This window comes from Perca fluviatilis, chromosome 7 (genome assembly GCF_010015445.1).
Source record: "Perca fluviatilis chromosome 7, GENO_Pfluv_1.0, whole genome shotgun sequence".
NCBI classification, from domain to species: Eukaryota; Metazoa; Chordata; class Actinopteri; order Perciformes; family Percidae; genus Perca; species Perca fluviatilis.
The window spans coordinates 13,601,925-13,623,201 of NC_053118.1; the positions used below are offsets into that span (position 1 = coordinate 13,601,925).

The 21,277-nt window shown below is 40.4% G+C and overlaps 2 protein-coding genes across 2 annotated transcripts in view; both read left to right on the forward strand.

Annotated features, from left to right (window-relative positions):
* LOC120562530 (exostosin-1a-like) overlaps nt 1–4,243 on the forward strand; it is a 40,017-nt gene extending 35,774 nt beyond the window's left edge. Inside the window, exon 11 of the mRNA XM_039806252.1 lies at nt 928–4,243. Coding sequence (XP_039662186.1) covers nt 928–1,113 — 186 coding nt within the window. The 3' untranslated portion in view covers nt 1,114–4,243. The remainder of the gene's footprint in view (nt 1–927) is intronic.
* A 3,450-nt stretch (nt 4,244–7,693) lies between these two features.
* Nucleotides 7,694–19,420, forward strand: LOC120562882 (double-strand-break repair protein rad21 homolog A-like). Its single transcript, XM_039806811.1, has 14 exons — nt 7,694–7,849; nt 9,243–9,433; nt 10,116–10,245; nt 10,380–10,479; nt 11,245–11,351; nt 11,551–11,748; nt 11,877–12,002; nt 12,194–12,319; nt 14,758–14,981; nt 15,504–15,657; nt 15,845–15,990; nt 16,554–16,739; nt 16,972–17,055; nt 18,833–19,420. The coding sequence occupies exons 2-14, from the start codon at nt 9,290–9,292 to the stop codon at nt 19,022–19,024; spliced, it is 1,917 nt and encodes a 638-aa protein (XP_039662745.1). The 5' UTR covers nt 7,694–7,849; nt 9,243–9,289; the 3' UTR covers nt 19,025–19,420.
* Nucleotides 19,421–21,277: the final 1,857 nt, after the last annotated feature.

Consider the following 21,277-nt stretch of genomic DNA (forward strand, 5'->3'; position numbering starts at 1 on the left):
GTTCCTGGGCGTGCCTAGCCTACTCCTGGTTGCTTGGCAGAAGTTACGGTGACACTTCTGTATCGATAGTAGCATGCTATTGCCTAGTATCTGCACGAGGTCTTACAAGTCACTTCAGAGGTATTGTCAAGTCACAAGAACGATGTTTTTGGATTTAAAAGTATTTATTTCTCGATAGGGGTAACAAAATATATGAGATAAAATGCCAAACATATCAGATATATACAGAAATACGATGTCATGAAGCGTTTCCGCCATCTTGAATGATTTTCTTCGACTCGAGCAACCAACGTACATACGTCACGCTGCCCTCACGCTGCCTTCACTCCGATAGGCAGTCGCTTTGTCACATCGCTCAGCATTTGCATAAAATAGACTTCTTGTCTATTTTGGCCCCGCCTTGCTCGTGGCAGCGACAAGCGATGAGCTTGCCGGCAAACGGCCACTCCCATTGAAAATGCATGGCAGCTTGCCGCTTTGTCGCTGTCTCTTGTAGCTAATGTGACTGAGGGGTTACTGTTAGGAGAGAACACTTCACTCGATTTTGTAGCGATATCCAGCGAGGCGTTTCTTCTCTTTCTGCAAATTCTGGTACCTTCTTTTTTAAACATGCCAACACATGCCTTTGAATTATAAAAGCCCACATTATAATTTATTTTTCACAATGTTGCTCAGTATTGAACAGACAGAGACCCATGCTTTCCCTGATTATTGGCCAGACCACTGGCCTTTAGACACACATTTGTAAATTCAAATTAAAACGTGTGTTTTTTTTTGCAATATGGCCTTCAATAAAAAAGAGAGACTGATGAATAATTACAATAGGCTCTGGAAGGTCAAAATAATTTGTGATGCATTATTTATTTTGTCGGTCTTCTGTATCTTTCCCTCTCCTCCTCCTAACACCCCCCCCCACCCCACCCCCAGAGCTCCCGGGCGTCTCGCTGGGCTGACCCCGACCATTTTGCCCAGCGTCAGACCTGCATGAACAAGTTTGCCAGCTGGTTTGGCACCATGCCCCTGGTCCATTCTCAGATGAGGCTGGACCCAGTCCTGTTCAAAGACCAGGTGTCCATACTTCGGAAGAAGTACAGGGACATCGAGAGGCTATAACCCTCCAAAGCCCCCCCGCTCTCTGGACACAACACACCGAGCGAGGGGGCGGACACATAGAGAAACGCAGAGCCTTTTCACGATTGCATGGCCGGATCGATGGAGAAGCAAATAGGATCGGGTACAGGGAGAGAGGAGGAAAAAGAAACTGGAACAGATGTGGAGGACACCACATTCATTGGTCTCCTCCGTGTTCATTTCTCCCGTCTACCCTTTCTCTTATGTGTATTGGGCGATTGCTGAGCACACAGGTCCCACTATACGGTATATACACACACATATGACTACCACCAACTGAAGGACACCTGAGGACTTTCAAACTGCTCCACTTTAAACTGAAGTGGTTAAAGTCATGGAGTTGGAAATCCTAGCTCGCTGCTTCTGTGTCCCAACAGTGGCTAACCACTCCCAACTCCAACCTGTCTGTTCTGCTCTGTACACTCTGCACAGGTCCATGACAGTTTTTGATGACAGAATAGTATTGATAATTATGACTGAAGAAGATAACACTATTTTGGGATTGTGTGTAGGTATTTTATATATATACAGTGAATGAATGGCCAGCACTACTCTTATCTGTATTGTCTTAATTAAAAACCAATAGCAGGGTGGGTGATGAGAGGAATGACAACCCCTCGACCACAGAACTGAGTTCTGATTGTTGATCTGATATTCACAGTGCCTCATGTTTATCTAGTGGCGTTGGGATCTTGGAGTCTGAGAAAAAGACATGGTGCAGAATGAGCACCTTGATCTAGCTGCTTTCTTTTTTTTTTCTTTTCATAATTTGCTTAATGATTGATGGGATAATGGATCTTGTAGTGAATTCTTCAGGTCAGCATTCACATTTTTTTCCTCGCTGAAGTATAATGAAAATGATTTGTATTCAATTGACAAACAAAATAATCGTGCCATTCTGAACACGTTCCTGGTAAAACTACAACAGTGTCGCACAACTAGCTAGAGGTTACTAAATTTGCTATGTGGGAATAGGTATCCACAGGAACTGAATAGACATGCAGACAACGTTCAATGGAATTCTCTATTTTCATTTAAGCAAAAGTCTTGTTCGTGTCTTTTTTTTTTTCTTCCATTTGTAAAGGCGTATATGACAAGTTACGATTGGTACTTGTATGCTGTCCCGAAGAACAATAGAAGATCGCAAGAGTTGCCTTGGTTAAGGTAGTCAAGCAACGGTCTGTTTGAAACACAAACCCCTGTGAAATCTAGGGATCTTTTAGGCTTGGTTAGCAAAGGATATTTAAATATGGCTATTGTCTTTTATGCCATGGACCCAATTTCATTTTGTCCAGTGACAAGTTTAGCAGTAGGCTGACTTGGCATGGGCTAACACTGCTTTCATCTAGGAGCATCATATAGTCTAGTGCTTGATGCTTACAGAGTCAGAGTTGGCATCATACTAAATTGACTACTGTATTTTCCCCACTTGTTATGAACAAATATGACCAGATTGACAAGAATTTTCACCAAGCCTTTGTGACACTGTTAAATGGCGTAGGGAAAACCTATGGAGATATGCGCTATGAAGTTAATTATCTCTCATTTGTGGTATTGCTTCAACATAAATGCGTGTAATTTGAAGCCTTGCAATGTCCAGTATATGTGCAGAATGGCAATTTGTATCTCTGATAATCACAGATTTAATTCATGTCATTGATTATTTCATTCATCTCTGAGAGATATAGATTGGCAATGTGCTATTGTGCTCTGGCCAGATTCACAAGGCAACATTTAAAACCACATTAGGTTCATGTTCCATGAATTTAGTTTGATCAGTTTCTATATGCTAGTCTTCTTAATCTGAGACTTGCATCTCTTTTACTGTTAATTGGTACATTGAAAGTGTCAGTGGAACATGAAATTGTTTTTTTTTTCCCAGATGGCTCACTAGGCTAATTTACTTAAACAATTTCTAAATGTTTGGTTTCATTAACAATCACAGCTTCATTTATTTTTCTGCCTCGATATGTCATATCAGGTTATCTGAAAAATGTTAACAGAATTTGATGAATTTAGTTTTTAAATCACAGTGCATCTGTCTATGAAATATCCCTGTAAAGCCAGCAACTTTTCGTTAGAAATCTAACCACACCGGCCCTGACACCTCCTTTGGTAGCGTCAGCTTTATGTTTGAGGAAGATAAATTATCATTTTGGGAAGGCTTTACTGTTCTGTACCCTTCACCACAATATGTGCCAATAGATCATATATGTTTTTGCTTTTGTATTTTTTTTTTCCATCTGATACAAGGAATGTCATGCATTCACATTTATATTTGGTTCATTAAAAGCATGTCATCTCTATATAAAAAAGTAAAATGTGTAAGAAAGAGAGGGGGAGGGGAGAAAAGAGTGTGTGTGTGTGTGTGTGTGTGTGTGTGTGTGTGTGTGTGTGTGTGTGTGTGTGTGTGTGTGAGAGAGAGAGAGAGAAGGGGTACTGCATGGTATTTTTCACTTCTGAGAATGTGCTATCAGCTCGAGAGCAAATAAACGGTCCTATCAAGACAACTGAAGACGGTCATAAACAGAATCACATTTTAGAAATGAACTTGGTGCAATATTTAAGATGACATTTTCTCTATCTTTTTCTCTTCTCCTTCATTATGTTGTTTCAGAGGGCAGGGGTTATATATTGATGTGCCTTCAGAAGAAATACACGTATTAGGTTTTTTTTTTTCTCATCTGCCTTGTGCAAGAAACAGGTCCCTGTTTTCATTTCATAGTAGTTTTTTTTATTTATTTATTTTTTCGTTCTTTATCAATATTCACAGAATGACTCCCTAAATGATCTTGTTTAACACTGGAATGCTACTAAGACTTATCACCACACATCTGATACTGACATTCCTGCCTTTTCTCTTGTAGGAACCTTTTTTTTTTTTTTTTTTTTACGTACTGCCTTGTATTACTATATTTGCAAGGGGCCATTAGAGGGCCCCTTCTCCTGGTTGTCACAATTATAGTAATACATGTAACACACAAATAATTCTCTCATACACAGTATTTATCAGACAGGATTGTGTCCCGGCTGAATCTCTGCCTGCTTCCTTCCCTCTCTTCTGTAACTGCAGACCTAATTTTATAGAGATTAAAATGGAAAGATAGAGGGGAAAAAAAAATCACAATTTTGTAAAATAAGTTTATAAAAAACAAAAAAAACAATAAAGAAAATGTTTGATATAAAATTACTCTGTTTTTTTTTTTACTGACCGTTTACCGTCATCCTTTTAAAAATGTTTTGCTGTGTCTGCCTTTCAAACAAATACTGAATCAAACTTCAGATGTTACAATGACATACTTAGAACCTACACTTTGCTGTAGTATACATACTCACTTTGTCATCCCTCTTCCTCTCTGACCTGCTGGCAACCCATCAGGCTTCCCAAAACATATTTTGCGTGTTGGGTTTATGCACTGCGCCCACTGAGGGAGAGCCAAACTAAATAATACCTTTAGCTTCCTCCTTGTGCGTGTGTGAACCTCATCCTATGCCAAAAACTGCTGTGTTTACATAAATCTGTGTCAGGATGATCGGTTTAGACACGCTGCATAAATAACAGCATCTATCCAGGATGATCCCATGGTGCATGAGAGCTGCCAACTCTGCTGCACCGACAGCTACAGGAGAGATTGCTACCCCCAAAACACGCACGCACAGCGGACAGACACCAAACAGAGCAAAACTCTTAAAGCAAAAAGCTGTGCAGTATGGACCAGTGCCTAGTGCACATCATACATTATCTAGTGACACACCAAAAGGAAAACCATGTGGACAGTTACACCGAGACCACATCCACTCTGAATGTTCTATGGACCAAATCAGGAAGAAAAAAAACCCCAAGAGATCCAGATGTGTAGATGCTTTGTTGCATGCAGTGAGAGGAAATAAGTGATTTTTGACAAAACCAAGAAGTGAAACTTTTACTGCACCAGTGGTGTCTATCCACTGCCAAAAATCTGCTTGTATGATTGAACAGTATGCTAATCCGTTTCTTAATCCTGCTGATGAGATGTGTATCTGCAGTTGAGATGGATCTCAGCATGCTTGCAGCCAGGGCTCTTCCCTACTGTTGGATTAAATACTTGCGACTCCATGCCAAATTTGACAAATGCCTTTCCCTTTCTATCAGCTTTGCATCAGATATTATTGCAGCATGTTGCACTTGGCCATATGAAAGAGAAATAAATAAACGCATCACTAATCGTATCTAATAATATATTCATCAATAAATTAGATATTTACTGAGACCTTGCAGTGACGATACAACAGAATGTCATAGAAAAGCAGCTACGTTACAGAAGAGTAGAAAGGGGATCCCTGTGGCGATTTAATTGAATATGTGTAAGATTAGGCACATTATGGCACTATTAGCCAAAAAACAATTCATTTGACAGGATTAGAGAAATCTAATTCTTCAATCAGTTTTTGCCTAGATACAAATCTGTCAGCTTACATCTCCTCTGAGTGTGTTCGTGTGTACATACAAGAATGCTTCAGCAAATCCAAAGCACAAGATGTTTTATTTCATACAGCTGTGCCGATAATAATGCACTAATGTTTTGGTATGTAGAGATAATCAGATGATGAGGCTTTGTGACTCACACCTTTTACTTCAACATATTAGCTCATGTAAAGTAAAGTGTAGAAGTGGCTGGACTCTCTAAGGCTGTTTAGATCTATCTGTCACATGATAACAGCAGCCAGCAATTAGCTATCTGGATCAAATTATCTGGTTTAGCAGATGGCAGCCCAAAACTGTGTCACCATCTAGAAATGGCTCTGCAGCATTGTGTTAAAATGTGGCATATACCCATTTCTTGCGTATGCTGCACAAGACATTAGATGGCCATAGAAAAATTGCTTTGTTTAATTTGATCATAAATCGGCCTCTCCTCAAAAAGCTTCATCCACTTTAATATTAAACAACATTTTAAATGCATTATTGTCTTTCTTACGTCTGTTAGCTTTCAATTGTGGAATGATGTTTAGCAATTTGGCCTGGATCAATAATTCATTCATCTCACAATGAGCCTGTTTTGTGAAATGATTAAATGTGAATGAGAACGATGATCTGATTGATTTTGGAGCATATTTGCACACATTGATATACATTTAGAGAATTACTTCTTCACTTAAACATGATAAATAGTTATTGCCAGTGTTATCATCCTGTGATTAGGATGCATTATCGCACAGCTCAAGTGCCTTGTGAATTTACCTTGTTTTCCATCTGTACTGTCTCTGCAGATATCCAGCTATGCATGGGCTCATTTAATGTGACTCAAAATGATAAATCAATTCTCAAACCATGCTGATAATAAGAACTAAATTTAACATCAATATAATGATGTGTGAGCACTACCTCAGTTATCTACCAACCATCCCCATACAGTGACATGGAGCCCTGCTGCTAGTAAATCATAAACATGCTCAACTGGCAGCAGTTCTACTGCAGCAGATGCTGTAGCCTATGAGGCAAATCCGCTTTACTGCATACCAATTTTGCAATTTGATTGTAGATGATTCGGTCTCTCTGTCAGGCATGCTCCTCATCTCTCTATCTAATATACTGTTTGGAAATTGTTTTTTTTTGTAGTGGGCATGAATGTCCAGTTCCATACTGAGTACTCTGTTCAAAGGCATGAATTTGTTTGGTAGGTTGTGGTCATTTCAGTGTTTTCTCCTCATGTAAGTATTGTGTAGCCTATTTAAATTGTCCCTTGATGAATTCACCCATTAAACATTAATTGAATTGGTCATTACTAGGCCTTTCTCACATCAAACATTTGACTTATTATAACAGGAAATTAGGTACAGGTGTACCTAATTAACTTTGATGATGGCTCTGTTCCATTTAAGTGTCCCGGTAAGCCATTAAGCCAGTAAGAGAGCATGCACAACAGCAGGGCCCTGCAACTGAGACCCCTGCTATGACATGTCAAAATGTCTGCTGTGAACATAGACTGTTAATATTAATGGACAGAGCCTAATGATATACAGTCTATGGCTGTGAAAAAGGTGTATTAGGAGACCACAGTTTGTTTTAGACCACTCTGTTGATTTACTGGATGTGAGTCACAATGGTTCTGGGTCATAACCAGTGTTACAACATGGGATGTGTTGTTTTCAAAAGATTAGGGGCCAGATGGGACAGTTGGGGATGGGAACAGAGTAGGCAGACAATCATATCCACAAAAATTCAATACCAGGCATACAGCAGCCATTGAGTAGTGCAGTGGGAAGTGAACCATAACAAAAATGAAAGGAATATTACAACAACAACAACAACAACAATAACTACAACAACAACAACAATGTAATAATACTAATATTCATAAATACATTGGATTTATAATCATTTGCATGCGTATTTTGTGACACACTATTTTCATAATCTTATTTATTGACGTATCAGTCAAGCGCCTGTCTCATGGGAAGCACTAGCGCCCTTTATATAGATATATCTATATAAAGGGCGCTAGGAAGCACTGTACCACAGCGCCCCCTATCTCTGCATGGTGCTCACAGCGGGCCTCAGCAGACTCCTCCTCCGCCATTTTTGACTGTAAACATCCTGCCGATTTTAAAAGGACAGCGGTGAGCGGGAGGAAGGCGACTGGCGCCATCTTGGCTGTTTTAATGAGTACAACAGGGGAGGATTCGCTGGGAGAAATAACATAATTATTGGAATTTCACTGTAAAAGGGGTACTGTCGGTAAGTGTGTTTGCAGCAGAAATATTTGCTCGTGGTTTGTTGTGTTCTACGAGACGAAATAAGGATGCACGTTTGTGTGGACTTTCTGCGGCCTACGCTGTACAAGGAGCCGTTAGCCACCAGCTAACGACACAGTTGTGCTGATAGAGGGAAACAAGTATGAGTAGCTAGATTTGGATGGGCGCCTCGTTCCGGTGCACTTCACTTTCTTTTCATGGGCGAATTGTATTTTAGACGGCCGTTTTACAAAAGCTATACTTTTACTTCAAGGAACTGAAATCTGTTTCATTGCTGCTGTAACGTTAGTAAGCTGGCGGCTAAGTTAGTTCATCCCACTTGATGGCGCCGACTATTTACTGGCGTTGACCAACCCCTTGGCGCTCTTAGCTAACGTATTACACCGTATTAAGTGCCTACTTAATCACGCACATTTTCTTTTTGACCAACTTGTGTTTTTGGGTAATTTAACAATGCATGATTCATTGAAGTAGAGTAACTTACGGGAAAAGTGTCGGTTACCATAGGCAGACATGTGCATTTCCAGTGTTTGCCTCCCTGACTGGGAAATAGGCGGAACTTCAATGAGGCGCTTGTTTTGATTAAAATATTTATTTTTCTAAATATCGTGCCCTGCTTTTTTTGTGTTCTTTTTTACTTGCAATGTGTCACAGTTAACGTTGTCGTTAACGGTAATCAAATTAAGCTTAGCAAGAAACAAAAGAAGTGCTTCGAGGGAGTTTGATCGTTCCTTCGAGAGACAACAGACACCACCCCCCCCCCCATCCTTGTCAAATAATTAGCAGGAAAATAGTTACTAAAACCCAACCGTTAGCTGATATAACGTTGGCTAAAACCAATCCGCGCTCCGGGGGATTTGGTTTAACGTTTCTTATCTTTGCAGTATTGTTGCCGAACTTTCTAAGAAGATGAAAAAGATCCCTGACTTTCCATAGATAGCGCTCAGTAATTTTTCGAAAACCAGTTAACGTTATAGATAACGTGATGACAGCCTGGTTATTCTGACGTGTTGGACCGGCAGGTTGCTTATAACTGCCCCCTGGCATTTTTGAGCACGATATTCAGTAAAGATTGATGTCTGGTATTTTTCACAACTTTAATGAAAACGTCCAACTGTTCATAATTACTACGCATTGATTCTGTGCAGCAGTCAAGTTACATTTTCTGCCCCATATTCCTTTTCATGAACTGTCGGAGATATCGAGGGTTTTTATTGTTGAAGTTGGCTGAAAACATTGTTTCTCAAACTCTTCTCTAAGGGATGATACTGTGCTGCCTGTCTGTGTCTTGCATTTTGGTACTTTTTTTCTTTTTGTCCTGACCTTTTTTAGAATAACTTTTACCTCTACGTAACCTAATCGATGATGTTTTCCAGGTGGACCATACAGCAGTGTGATTGTGTGAGCCAGGGGAACCAGGGCAATGTTCTACGCCCACTTTGTCCTCAGCAAGCGTGGGCCGCTGGCCAAGATCTGGCTAGCGGCCCATTGGGACAAGAAGCTGACCAAGGCCCATGTGTTTGAATGCAACTTGGAGAGCAGTGTGGAGAGCATCATCTCACCCAAGGTAACAAGACAAAAGTGCAGCCTCTGCATTCTGGTGGTCGTGATGCAGGCTTTGTGTTCACTGTACAGACTTGATTTACACAGATCCTGAGTTGTTTCAAGGCTTTGTTCTGCTTTTATGGTTGCCTCCCAATAATTATGAGCACGAATATTGAAAATGTTTACTACCAAAGAAGAAGACTAATAATAAATGGAAACTCATTATAGGGGTGACAGTAGCTCAGTCTGTAGGGAGTTGGGTGGGCACTGCCAAGGTGCTCTTGAGCAAGGCACCAAACCCCCAACTGTTCAGGTTGCCTGTCCATCGACAGCTGCAGCCCCCTCACTGACATCTCTCCATTAGTGCATATATAGGTGCTGATCATGTGTGTTTATTTCAGGCCTGTGTGTAATGTGTATTCTAACGGAGTGAAAACATTGTAATTTCCCTTGCGGGATTAATAAAGTATAAATTATTATTATTATTATTATTATAGCAGAGTAAATACTTTCAGCTCTCACAGTTTAACAAGTGTTTTGCTTTATTTAAAACAACAAAGTGCAGTTCCTTCGCAAAGTGTCTTTGCTCTCATTGCTGTACAATGGTTGCTGATGTTACAATTCAGTCTTGTTTTTACAAGAAAAATGTACAGGAAAATGTAACATGACATTTTTTTTTTTTTGCCGTGCCTTTTTTCTCTTAGGTGAAGATGGCATTGCGTACATCAGGCCACCTGCTCCTCGGGGTGGTGAGAATCTACCACAGGAAGGCCAAGTACCTGCTTGCTGACTGTAATGAAGCCTTCATCAAGATCAAAATGGCTTTTAGACCAGGTAAGGAACATAAACATCTTTCTGAATTTGTGATCAGTTTTCCCAAACAAAAAGTGATTCAAACTTGGTCTTTGTAGGATTGATGAGAACATTTGTGTGTTATGACAACATTTACTGCTTGTATCTATATTAAGGTGTGGTGGATCTACCTGAGGAAAACAGAGAGGCAGCCTACAATGCCATCACCTTACCTGAGGAGTTCCATGACTTTGACCAGCCACTTCCTGATCTGGAGTAAGTACTACATTTACTCATAGACAGTATATAAGAATGGACCAACAGTCCCGTTGCTCTGGACGGAGACCAGTAAAGGCAATTGGAAGCACTTTTCCGGTGATGGCCAGCTTTACTGTGACGCCTCCAACTGAGAGAGACAACGTAAATGTGACGTGAGCAACGTGTCTGAAAGTTGTAAGTCTTCTGGTAGCTGTGCCAAGAGAAATCTCAATCATTCCCAATCTTACAGAGAATGAGAGTGTAGGTATATGTAAGGAGATAACATGGGCACAGGCTAATTATTGCTAACTAAAATGCTAGTTAACATTAGTAATTAATCCTAAACAGCTCATGTAAGTCGAAAATGCCTGCAAGCTTATCCTGTACTATACGGTAATTCCTCTACTATGTGACACAATCGTTAGCCTATTTTTACAAAAACGTCTGCTACGGAGCCATAACGTTAGATACAAGGTAATGGAGCCTTTTATACATGGTTGTTTCTTTAGAAATAAACAATGGACAAATAGTCTTTAAACGCTTCAGATGTAAAGTTATTCGCTGTCAAGTGGCGCCAAAATGAATGCTAGTCAGTGGAATGCTAACGGGAGGTGATGGCCAGGTAGCAACAAAATGGCGCCATAGGAGGTTCAAGTTCTGAAGTGTTTTTATTTATTTTTTTTGTGAGTTTGTCATTCACACACCAGCTGTTGTACACATCCTTAATGTTGTGTCTTGTGTTTTTTTTTGTCTTTTTTTTTGTCTTTTTTCTTCTTTAAACAGTGACATAGATGTGGCCCAACAGTTCACCCTGAACCAGAGCAGAGTAGAAGAGATCACCATGAGGGAAGATGTTGGCAACCTCAGCCTGCTGCAGGACAATGACTTTGGTAGGAAACTACATATACTAACATGTACACTGGTACCACCCGCTACATATGTATGAGTGGATAAATGTAATTGTAAATTTCAACATTATCGTATCATATTGCAGAATAATTTTAAATGGTATATATTTTAGAGATAGCATTTCATTGTCAGAATAATAGAAATGTTGGGTTGACCAAAGACTTACCCTGTACTCTTCAGCTGACTTTGGTATGGATGACCGAGAGATGATGCGTGATGCCAGCACATTTGAGGAGGATATCATGCACGGTGCCACAGCCTCTAACCTTTTGCTTGAGGCTGAGCCTGGCCCAGCCAATCTCCCAGACAAGTCCAACCACATGGAGTATGATGACTTTGGGGACGGTTCAATGGGCAACAGTGATGGGGGAATGCTGGGTGAGCTGTTCTGTCCTATGTTGTTTTTGTTTATCTTAGCGTTAGCTATATAGAGGTACTGTTGAAGTTGTTCTATGAGATATGTGTGAGTAAGCAATAACTTTATCACCCTATATTTTATTTCCCAGTTGATAAGCTACTGAGCTCTGAAGATGGAGGAGGTATTTTTGATGACCCTCCAGCCATCACAGAAAGTGTCATGATGCCTCGAGATCCCGGCGATGATGAGGACGACTTTGACAACCTCCAGTCACGTAAGTAAAGTTTGTTTACCCTAATGCAAAGCCTATGAAACAGGAAATTCAGATTTTTCTTGTACATTGTCTCCATTCATCTCTAATAGTGTTGCTACGTTTCTATAAATTACATTTACCTTGACTTGTGTCACGTTGTGTTATTACTTGTCTGTTTTATGGGGGAATTACAATGACATGTTTGTGTGTAGCGGGTCCAGACAGCCCAGACTCTGGCCCAGCAGAGCCACTGCCAGCAATGGCTGACCAGACGGAACAGACCACTCTGGTTCACAATGAGGAGGAGGCCTTTGCCCTGGAGCCCATTGACATCACTGGTAAGACCCTCCCTCACCTTTCTGTCAAGATGACTGTATTTTGAAAATTCTTTCTATTTTTGTATAAAATTCTAAGAATGAATTCTTTTTTAGCATTTTTTTTTTGCAGGAAGTCTTTTCAAAGTATCCATTCTCTAAATGCTTCACCATAGGAAGGCACTCATAGGAAATAGTGCCTTCACACATTTCTCTGCATATTCAATGCTAATGACTAAGATTGGCTGATTGGACAATAAATTTACACTGTGCGACGATTGGGGAGATTTTGCTATACCTTTCCAAGGTAGCTATGTAAATTTTTATATTTAATGCTGATGGGTCAATGTCAACAGTAACGATACCTAAGTGAAAACAGTGTGTACTTCCTTTTTAGCAACAGTTTGATTTATTTGCAATCATTTCTCAAAAGCATCGCATGTCTTACAATTACATTCCAGGATATAATGTTAGTGTGCCTTATCTGTCCTTTCTCACAGAAGAGTTTTAAGATCAGAATAAAATCAGTTTTAGCCTAATGGTACTACCGCGAGTCTGTTCAGCTTTACAGATATCACACATAGCTAACGAACAATTCCAGATACATAACCCTTACCTCCAAAAAATCCAGCAAATAGACAGTACCCTAGGATACTGTTACCTGAAACAGGTGATTTAACGTCACCGCTCATTTTACACACAGTTTAGCAACAAAACAAAATGCTGAAGGAACAGAACTACATTTTTTTTATTTATTTTTTTCATGTCGGTTTTAAACAGTAACATTAATACAGCGTGTCGGGAAATACAACGCCTCCTGCAGCGGCGAGTCACATGGACCGCAGCGTTTTTAACGTTAGCTTCTTCGTCTCATCTGGGGTCTGATAAACAGTAAATTCGTCAAATTCAGTGTCCACAATGCTATTTTCCAATATAGTGTAGCTGTCATATTTCACGCGGCCTGCGTGCGGTTTTCATGTCGAGGCTTTCATTGCTGTCACTCTGCCTGAGAAACTCAGGGCTTAAGGTATTCCGGCACCTTGCCGGATCTCCTGCGTGCGGCCGTGAGGAAACAAACAAACAAACTTGCATGCTGTTTTAATATTTTCGAGTCAATTGATTTCACATACCAATTATTATATAAGAGGAACGCAGCTCTAACTAAGACAGGGCTGAAAGTAATCGGGCCTGGTGCTGGATTTCTGGCACATGAATATTTTAGAAAAATAAATAAATTAAAAAGTCCACATGGGATTTGTTTTTGATGCGCTGGGTTTAACCAATCATCGAACTTCCACCTACCAATGAAACGAGTTCTAGCCAATCGGATGCAAAGCAGGGCGGGTCTTTGCCGAAAAGCGAGAGTGCGGTGTGGTCTCCGTGGTAACGCGGTTAAAAAAAATTGAGGCAAAGTTGATCAAACTTGGAGCATGTAGATACAGCTTTAGTTGAGAAAGGAGTTAAAAACAAATGGCGCTGGACATGAATAGAGGACAAGAGGAAAAGGGTGGAGACGGGAAGTCGTTTAGCACTTGGTGCCTCATTTTTGAGGGAGCCGGGTGCTTGCTTGTGCAGCGTATGTTCAAGGAAGATACTGTACGGCAGCAGCGGTAAGAAAGTGCTTGCTAGTCATTAGATGCTAGTCCCAAAGTCCGTGCACTCTGTCATACAAGGAGTTACCGGCAATGACCGCTACCGCTGCGACTGCGCCTTCACTGACCGACCGTGTCTGTGATTTAAACAATATGTGTGTGCACATTCGTAGAGGAACACGATTTGTCATTAACGGTGGCCACTGTGTAAAAGCTATCTGAAGCCCAAACTATCTTGAGCTGTCTGTTTGGAATCCGCATGGCAGGTATTTCAACATAACGGACTTGTCCCAGAGTTTAGACGTCTAGCTATATGAAAAGCTAATATATGAGCTAAAAGTCATGAATGTACTAATTCACTTTTTTGATGATGACCTGGCCAAAGTAACAACACCTAGAAAGTTTTGTTTTCACAATGATTCATTGTAGGATTATATTATTGCAATATGTAAATCTACATTGACTCTTAATTTAACATATGGTTGGAAGAAGTAAACATGTATCCAAAACTTTTTACTTCTTACAAATTATGACTTTTTATTGTGTAATGTAAGGACTTTAAAAGCCTCCCCTTAAAAGCCCTGAAAACTGCTTTACTCACTACTGTTGTTGATGTGGTTGCCATGACTTTGTGCGTGAAGACGTCCTGTCACTGTTCCAGTTGCTCACAATCAAAGGGGAGAGCGACCAGATGACCGTTTGCTTGAATTCAGTAGAGCAGATGGCTCCGCAGTCGTGTAATTATGACTTTTCATAAATGGCTGAAGGAGCGGCGCTGCTAAATGTATCGAGCGGAAACCCTATTAACGATGATGGAGAAATTACAGTGAAGCAGTCATGAAGCATTTATTTTCTTCTTCCCGTCTCCAGTGAAAGAGACCAAGGCGAAGCGTAAGAGGAAGCTGATTGTGGACAGTGTAAAGGAGCTGGACAGTAAGACCATCAGGGCCCAGTTGTCTGACTACTCGGACATTGTCACCACCCTGGATCTCGCCCCTCCCACCAAGAAGCTTATGATGTGGAAGGAGACTGGAGGAGTGGAGAAGCTTTTCTCTCTGCCTGCTCAGTCACTCTGGAACGCCAGGCTGCTCAAGGTGAGAAAAGCATGTTAGAAATATGCATGCATTTGTGGATAAATATGTACACATGTCCACTCCTAACTATTTGAGGACTGCCGACACAGAAATCCCTGACAAGCAGTATAACCACTTGGGGAACAATAATAAGCAAGCCACACAGGTGGTCTGGTTCTCCAGATAGGTCGACTCGGGCACTTTTTAATGGAAGAGAAGAGAGTAGACTTTATAATATCTTTCATTGACATTCTGTTCGGGTTGTGGGATTTAAAATGAAAAAAAGTGAAGCAACAGAAGGTGGAGGACGTGATTGGTTTTGTCTGTCTCTCTTCTCTATCCTCTCACACCCACACATTACCCCTCCAGAATGCTGAATGGAAAACATGTAGATGCATAATTTAGTAGACCACTTTTCCTTTTGTCAAGCATCAATCCTCCCTGTTCCTTGTTATTGTACTACTGACTTGGAATATAGTTGGTAATTTGTTTTAATAAAATGTCCCTTCAAGTTTAACGTCTAAATAAATCTCCTGATGTCAGATGTTCACACGCTGCCTGACACCCCTGGTGCCAGACGAGCTGAGGAAGAGGAGAAAGGGCGGCGAAGCAGACAGTCTGGATGAGTTCCTCAAAGAGCTGGAGAACCCAGAGGTGCCTAGAGAGGAGGTCATGAGTCAGAACAGAGATGTTATTGGTAAGTCATACAGGAAGAGATGAGCGGTCATAGCCCACTGTCATGATAGACATGTCATGAGTTGTGTGATCGGGAAAGAGACTCGAAGCAGAAAATCTAACCGACACTATCAGTTACTGAATAAGGCTATGTTCACTTTCATATTTCTTTTTTACATTTTATGAATTCTTTCTTATCCACCCCAAAGACCAAACTATCATGGAGGAGCCCAGTATGCTGGCAGCCTCTGCAATGGAGGGCAGTAGGACGACCCTGGATGAAACGGTCATGCCTCCTCCATCCACCCCTCGAGGTGTCAAACGCAAGACCCTCGACAAAGAGGGCACCCTTCCTGTGAGTACTTAACACCTACATTTTATTTTTTCTCTGTCAAAACACTGGAATTGAGGTTGCATATGTTTTCCTCAGCACTTTATGTGGAGGTGGCAAAATGTAGAAAAGTGATTTGGAGTTTAAATGCCTACTGGTAGTTGCTTTCCGTGTTTTAAACAGTAGCGCCATAATTCATGACAAAATGGTTCACATTTGTTAAACCACTTGCTGGTCTAGAGTAGGGCTGGGTGATATGGAGAAAATCAAATATCACGATATTTTTGACCTAATGCCTCTATCGATACCACAACGATATTGTAGTGTTGACTATTGGTGCTTTCACAACATATTCACACAATGAGATTTTAGATAAATAATCATCAGTAATGTAGATATAATGACTAAGTGGGTAAAGGCATATAATAGAACAGTTACAACAGTCTGGTAAGTTCAGAAAATGGCATTTATTTTTTTTAAATGCTGAAGCAGTAAACTTTGGAAATGCTCAACAATCAAATGGGAGAAACGGGAAACCTAGTTGAACTGTGTCCTAACTTGGGTGCCCCCGGCTTTCCCTGTTTCAGATGGCTCCCTTGGAGCAGCAGCAGCAGCAGGTGGCTGACCGCTCAGTCCTGTCTCAGAGGTTAGACATGCATCAGGTGGATCTTCCCCCAGAGGAGAGCAGCCTCAGCCTCACCCAGCTTGTCCCCGAGCTTGACCTGCTTGGTGAAAAGGGCAAAGACAAGAAGGATGATAGCGATGAAGAGGAGGTGAGGGGGAACATTTTGAAAGCCATTTGATAGCAGTGCATTTAGTTTAAAAACTGCCTATAGTGCAATCGGAGAAATCCGTAACGCGTAAGTAAAACAAGAGAACTAAAAGCAATTGCAAACTTAAAGCAGATTCTAGAAATTGCCTTTCTGTAGAGACAAACTTTCATTTTTGATTGTACGTGTGTCTGGGCCGGTTGATGCTGATGACTGCGTTGTCTCCGGTCCTCAGGATGAGGACGGTCAGGGTGGAGACCAGGATCAGGAGGAGAAGAGATGGAACAAGAGAACCCAGCAGATGCTGCATGGCCTCCAGGTACAAAACAAGCTATTACTTGACAAGTGATTTTGAGAACCAATTTCAGGTAGACTTATTGAAGTTTTTATAGGATTTGTCTAATAAAATCAGATATGCATGCAGATTTAATTTTGCTTTCAGAGATTTAAACACTACATTTGTTTATCTACCATGTATAAGGGGTGGAAGTAACAAATGAACTGATAAAAATGGAGATGAAAACGCATGGAAATTGAAACGTTGAAATGTGTGGCCGGCTTTGCTCAGTTGGTAGAGCAGGCGTACATATATGGGGGTGTATACCTCGATGCAGAAGGTCCAGCATTTGAGTCCGACCTGAGACGATTTCCTGCATGTCATCCCCCTCTCTCTCCCCTTTCATATCTATCTGTTCTTTCCATTAAAGGCTGAAATGCCCCAAAAACATATTTTTTAAGAAAAAAAATGCATGCAAATAATAAAAAACAATAATTAATTTAAAACCGAATTGATTAAACCAGTCATGATATGAGTACAGAGCCGTGTTTCATCAACTTTCCTGTCTTTTTGTTCATCATTCACAACACAAAATTGCCATTTATTATAAAAGGATAGTGGCCTCAAGGGTGGAAGTAACAAAGTAATTGAAAATGTGAATTGAAAAATGGAGTGAAAACTTGTATAAAGTCATTTGACAAACTTGATTGACATTTTATTTTAAACAGTGTTGCCAGGATAATCAACTGGGCTGTGTGACTGTCCACCATTCATCATTCACACAATTTTTGTTACCCCCACTTAAATATCAATCAAAAACCACAGCCACTCCACGCAGTCAGGAGCACACATCTCTGGTTGGGCTGTAGCAAGAAGCTAGTCTCTCATAGCCAGATGGATCTCCACAGCGGCGTGTCGGTGCTGGAGATGGATCTCCACAGCGGCGTGTCGGTGCTGGAGTAGTCTATATCCACAACCTTCCACTTCCGGGATTGCTCCGGTGCCGGGGGAAATTCCGCCGGATGTCAGTTACCTTTTTTGTTTTCTCTGTGTTGGGATTTTAAACTCCAGTCGATTTTTACAGTATGAGGACTATGGTTAACTGCTCCTCACATCTCTGCAGGGTAAATCCAGACAGCTAGCTAGACTATCTGTCCACTCTGAGTTTTCTTTTGCAAGACTAAAACAACTTTTGAATGTTCCACCAAAAAAAAAAAAAGTTCCTTCCCGAGGCTGTTTTGAAGCGGCACTGTGGCTCCATCCGGCACTTAGCACCGCCCCAGACGATTGGGATTGGTTTAAAGAAATGCCAATAAACCAGAGCATGTTTTTCTCCTATCCCGAATGCTGTGTGGACTAGCCAGACCCTCCTCTGCAGCGCTGTTAAGGAAGGTCTGGCATGGTTTTTGATTGACATTCGGGCGGACATGACACAAATCGCTTGCTGTAAATGATAAATGTTGGTTGGGTGTTGTGAATGGTAGACAGTAACCCAGCCCAGTTGATAATCAGCAACACTGTTTAAATAAAATGTCAATCAAGTTAATCAAATCACTTGATGATTTAACACTATTTTTTTTTTTTTTTTTTTTTCACATGCAAATCTCACGCAAAATTTTCATCCCTTCCCATTTTTTATCACTTAATTTTTGTTTCCTCCACTCTCATAACCATGTGCGAAATAGTTTTATTTTTTTATTATTATATTTTTTCTTTAGGAACCCAGCATCCTGGCCTAGTATTGTTTTCCTCTCCTCTTCCATGTTCACGTGTTGACTTTACATGAACTTAAGCTGACACTGTGCTTCTGTCCCCAAAGCGCGTCATGGCTAAGACTGGTGCGGACTCAGTTAGCTTGCTTGAATTGTGCCGGAACAACAACAAGAAGCAGGCAGCTGCCAAGTTTTACAGTTTCCTCGTCCTCAAGAAGCAGCAAGCCATCGAGGTCACCCAGACTGAGCCCTACAGCGACATCATTGCCACCGCTGGACCAAGATTCCACCTTATTTAGACATTGGAAGAACAGACAAACACTCTGCTTGCAACAGACATACTTTTTAAATTACTCAACTTTTTTGCCTTTTTATTTTGTGTTTTCCTGTTCCATTTTCTCTGGGGAAGGGGAGGGAGTAGTGGGGAACGGGTTGGAATTTTAAAAACAAAACACGATTTTACTGTACTACAGATGGAATCATGCAGTATTCAATTGGTTGAAATGGAGTGAGGAAGAATGTCTCTAACAAGTATATTTATAAATCAACCTTTTTTTCAGTCACCAATTTGTAAGCTTTTCTTTATTTTGTTTTGTAAGTTAAATTTCTATTGTCTGCTTATTCCATAAGTTTTGTACCATTGCCCCTCACAACGTAATTATTGCAGATTTTAGATAAAGAGCCCTGTATTTTCACACGGAATCCTGTATTGACTCTGTACATTTTCTGGAAAGGTACTGTTTTATTGCTCAGAAGTGTAACCTCTCCCGTATTCTCCTCGTTGCACTTGTTCTTTCATGATAAACAAAACGATTAGTCTGTCAAATTATTGGTGAATCTTACCTGGCATTAAATATCATGTTCAGATGTATAATTCAGGCCGTTTATCAATTAAGTTTTATGTATTTTTTTTTTTTTTTACGTTTGCTTATTCAACTTTTTGCATTATGTAACTAGGTAATGTTCTTGTTTCAGTTAAGTTCAGTATCCCACCTTTTTAGTCTTCGGGTAACCTCTAGTTGTGATACATCTGTAAAGATTTGAAATAAAGTGTTTTAAGTACTTGGATTTTTTTTGTTTATGGTTTATATAGCTTTTAAATTCACCTTTTTACTTAATGACAGATCTGTAGTTTAAAGCAGTCACCTTTTCATTGCAGGTCTTACGGAAGAGGATTAGGGCCTTCTTTTTTTCTTTTTTTTTTCTTTTTTTTATTATTGTGGCTGTTCACATTACCTTTTTAAAATGTGGCCTATATCAGATTCCAGTGTGAACTGTTTGCGGTTTGGAACTGAACCGCATGCGCAAAAGAACAATAACCATGACATCAGATGCAACACGCTGTTGTACTAAAGTTAGGGAGGTTATGGAGGAAGTAAGCATTTTTGCTTCTATTTCAAAAATGTTTGTGTAATGGCAGCCGTAACATTAATGAGCAGGTGCTGAGGAGAAGAATGAAGAGAAAGAGAGCCAAATTGGATATTAATTTTACTGTCTGTGTCTAGGGCTGACTCCTGCCGGCGCATAATTGTGACAAATGTCGATGGAGATTGCCGTAAAAGTCGCATCAAATCCCCCTTGATTGTTCACGCTACGGCTGCATTGAAAAAAAAAAATGACCTGGGTCAGATTCAGGACCACATATGGAAGTGATCTAAATCTGATTTGAAAAAATCAGGTCTGGGCAAGATTTGGCCCACTTTTGCCTGCAGTCTGAACATAGCCTTTGAGTTGGCTCAAAGGGCTTTATGGCTTTATTCTCAGAATTCTAACTTTTTTTCTATAAAAAAAAAGTCAGAATTCTGACTTTAATCTCAGAACTTGATACATTTTTCCAAGTGTGGCCCTAATCCTCTTCCATACAGGTCTCATTGTTATGAGGCCAACTTTGGTAATAATGGAGGTTAAGGTGGTATTTGTGGTTCTGATTGCACAGTAGTTCAGAAAAAGGCCTCAAGCCCATCCTGCAGTTGTACAAAGAATTGCCAGTATTTATAAAAAACACTTGTTATATGCTTTTCTGTGGTGGTGTTGGTGGTGATAGTAGAAGTCGAGGTTTACCATTAATTCAGTAGGAGCCCAGTGAGGGAATGGTCTTTATTTTGTATCTTTAAATGTGCTCTGTTTGTTATAGTTCGTGGGGCAGGTTGGTATGGCAAGCACTTTTAACATTTAAAAGCTAAGTTTGACTATCCGGAATTAACATTGTAGATATCAACAACGTCTTTCTGCCTAGTCGTAATTACATTTTGGATAGTTGGAATTGTCATTCAAGATATCTGTAACATAATTGTGACTAGTCGAAACGACAGTTAGAGATATCTGTAATTCAGTTTTGACTAGGCAAAACTGAATTACAGATATCTGCAATGACGTCATTGGAAACATCATTCAACTCGTCACACATCTTAAATGACAATTGTGGATATCTGTAATTCAGTTTTGACTAGACAGAATGAAAGTTAAAGATATCTCAAACGTCATTGTGACATATTGTGCATGACGTTGCTCTATTTTAGATATCAATCAGTGCTAATTACAAGTTAACAGTT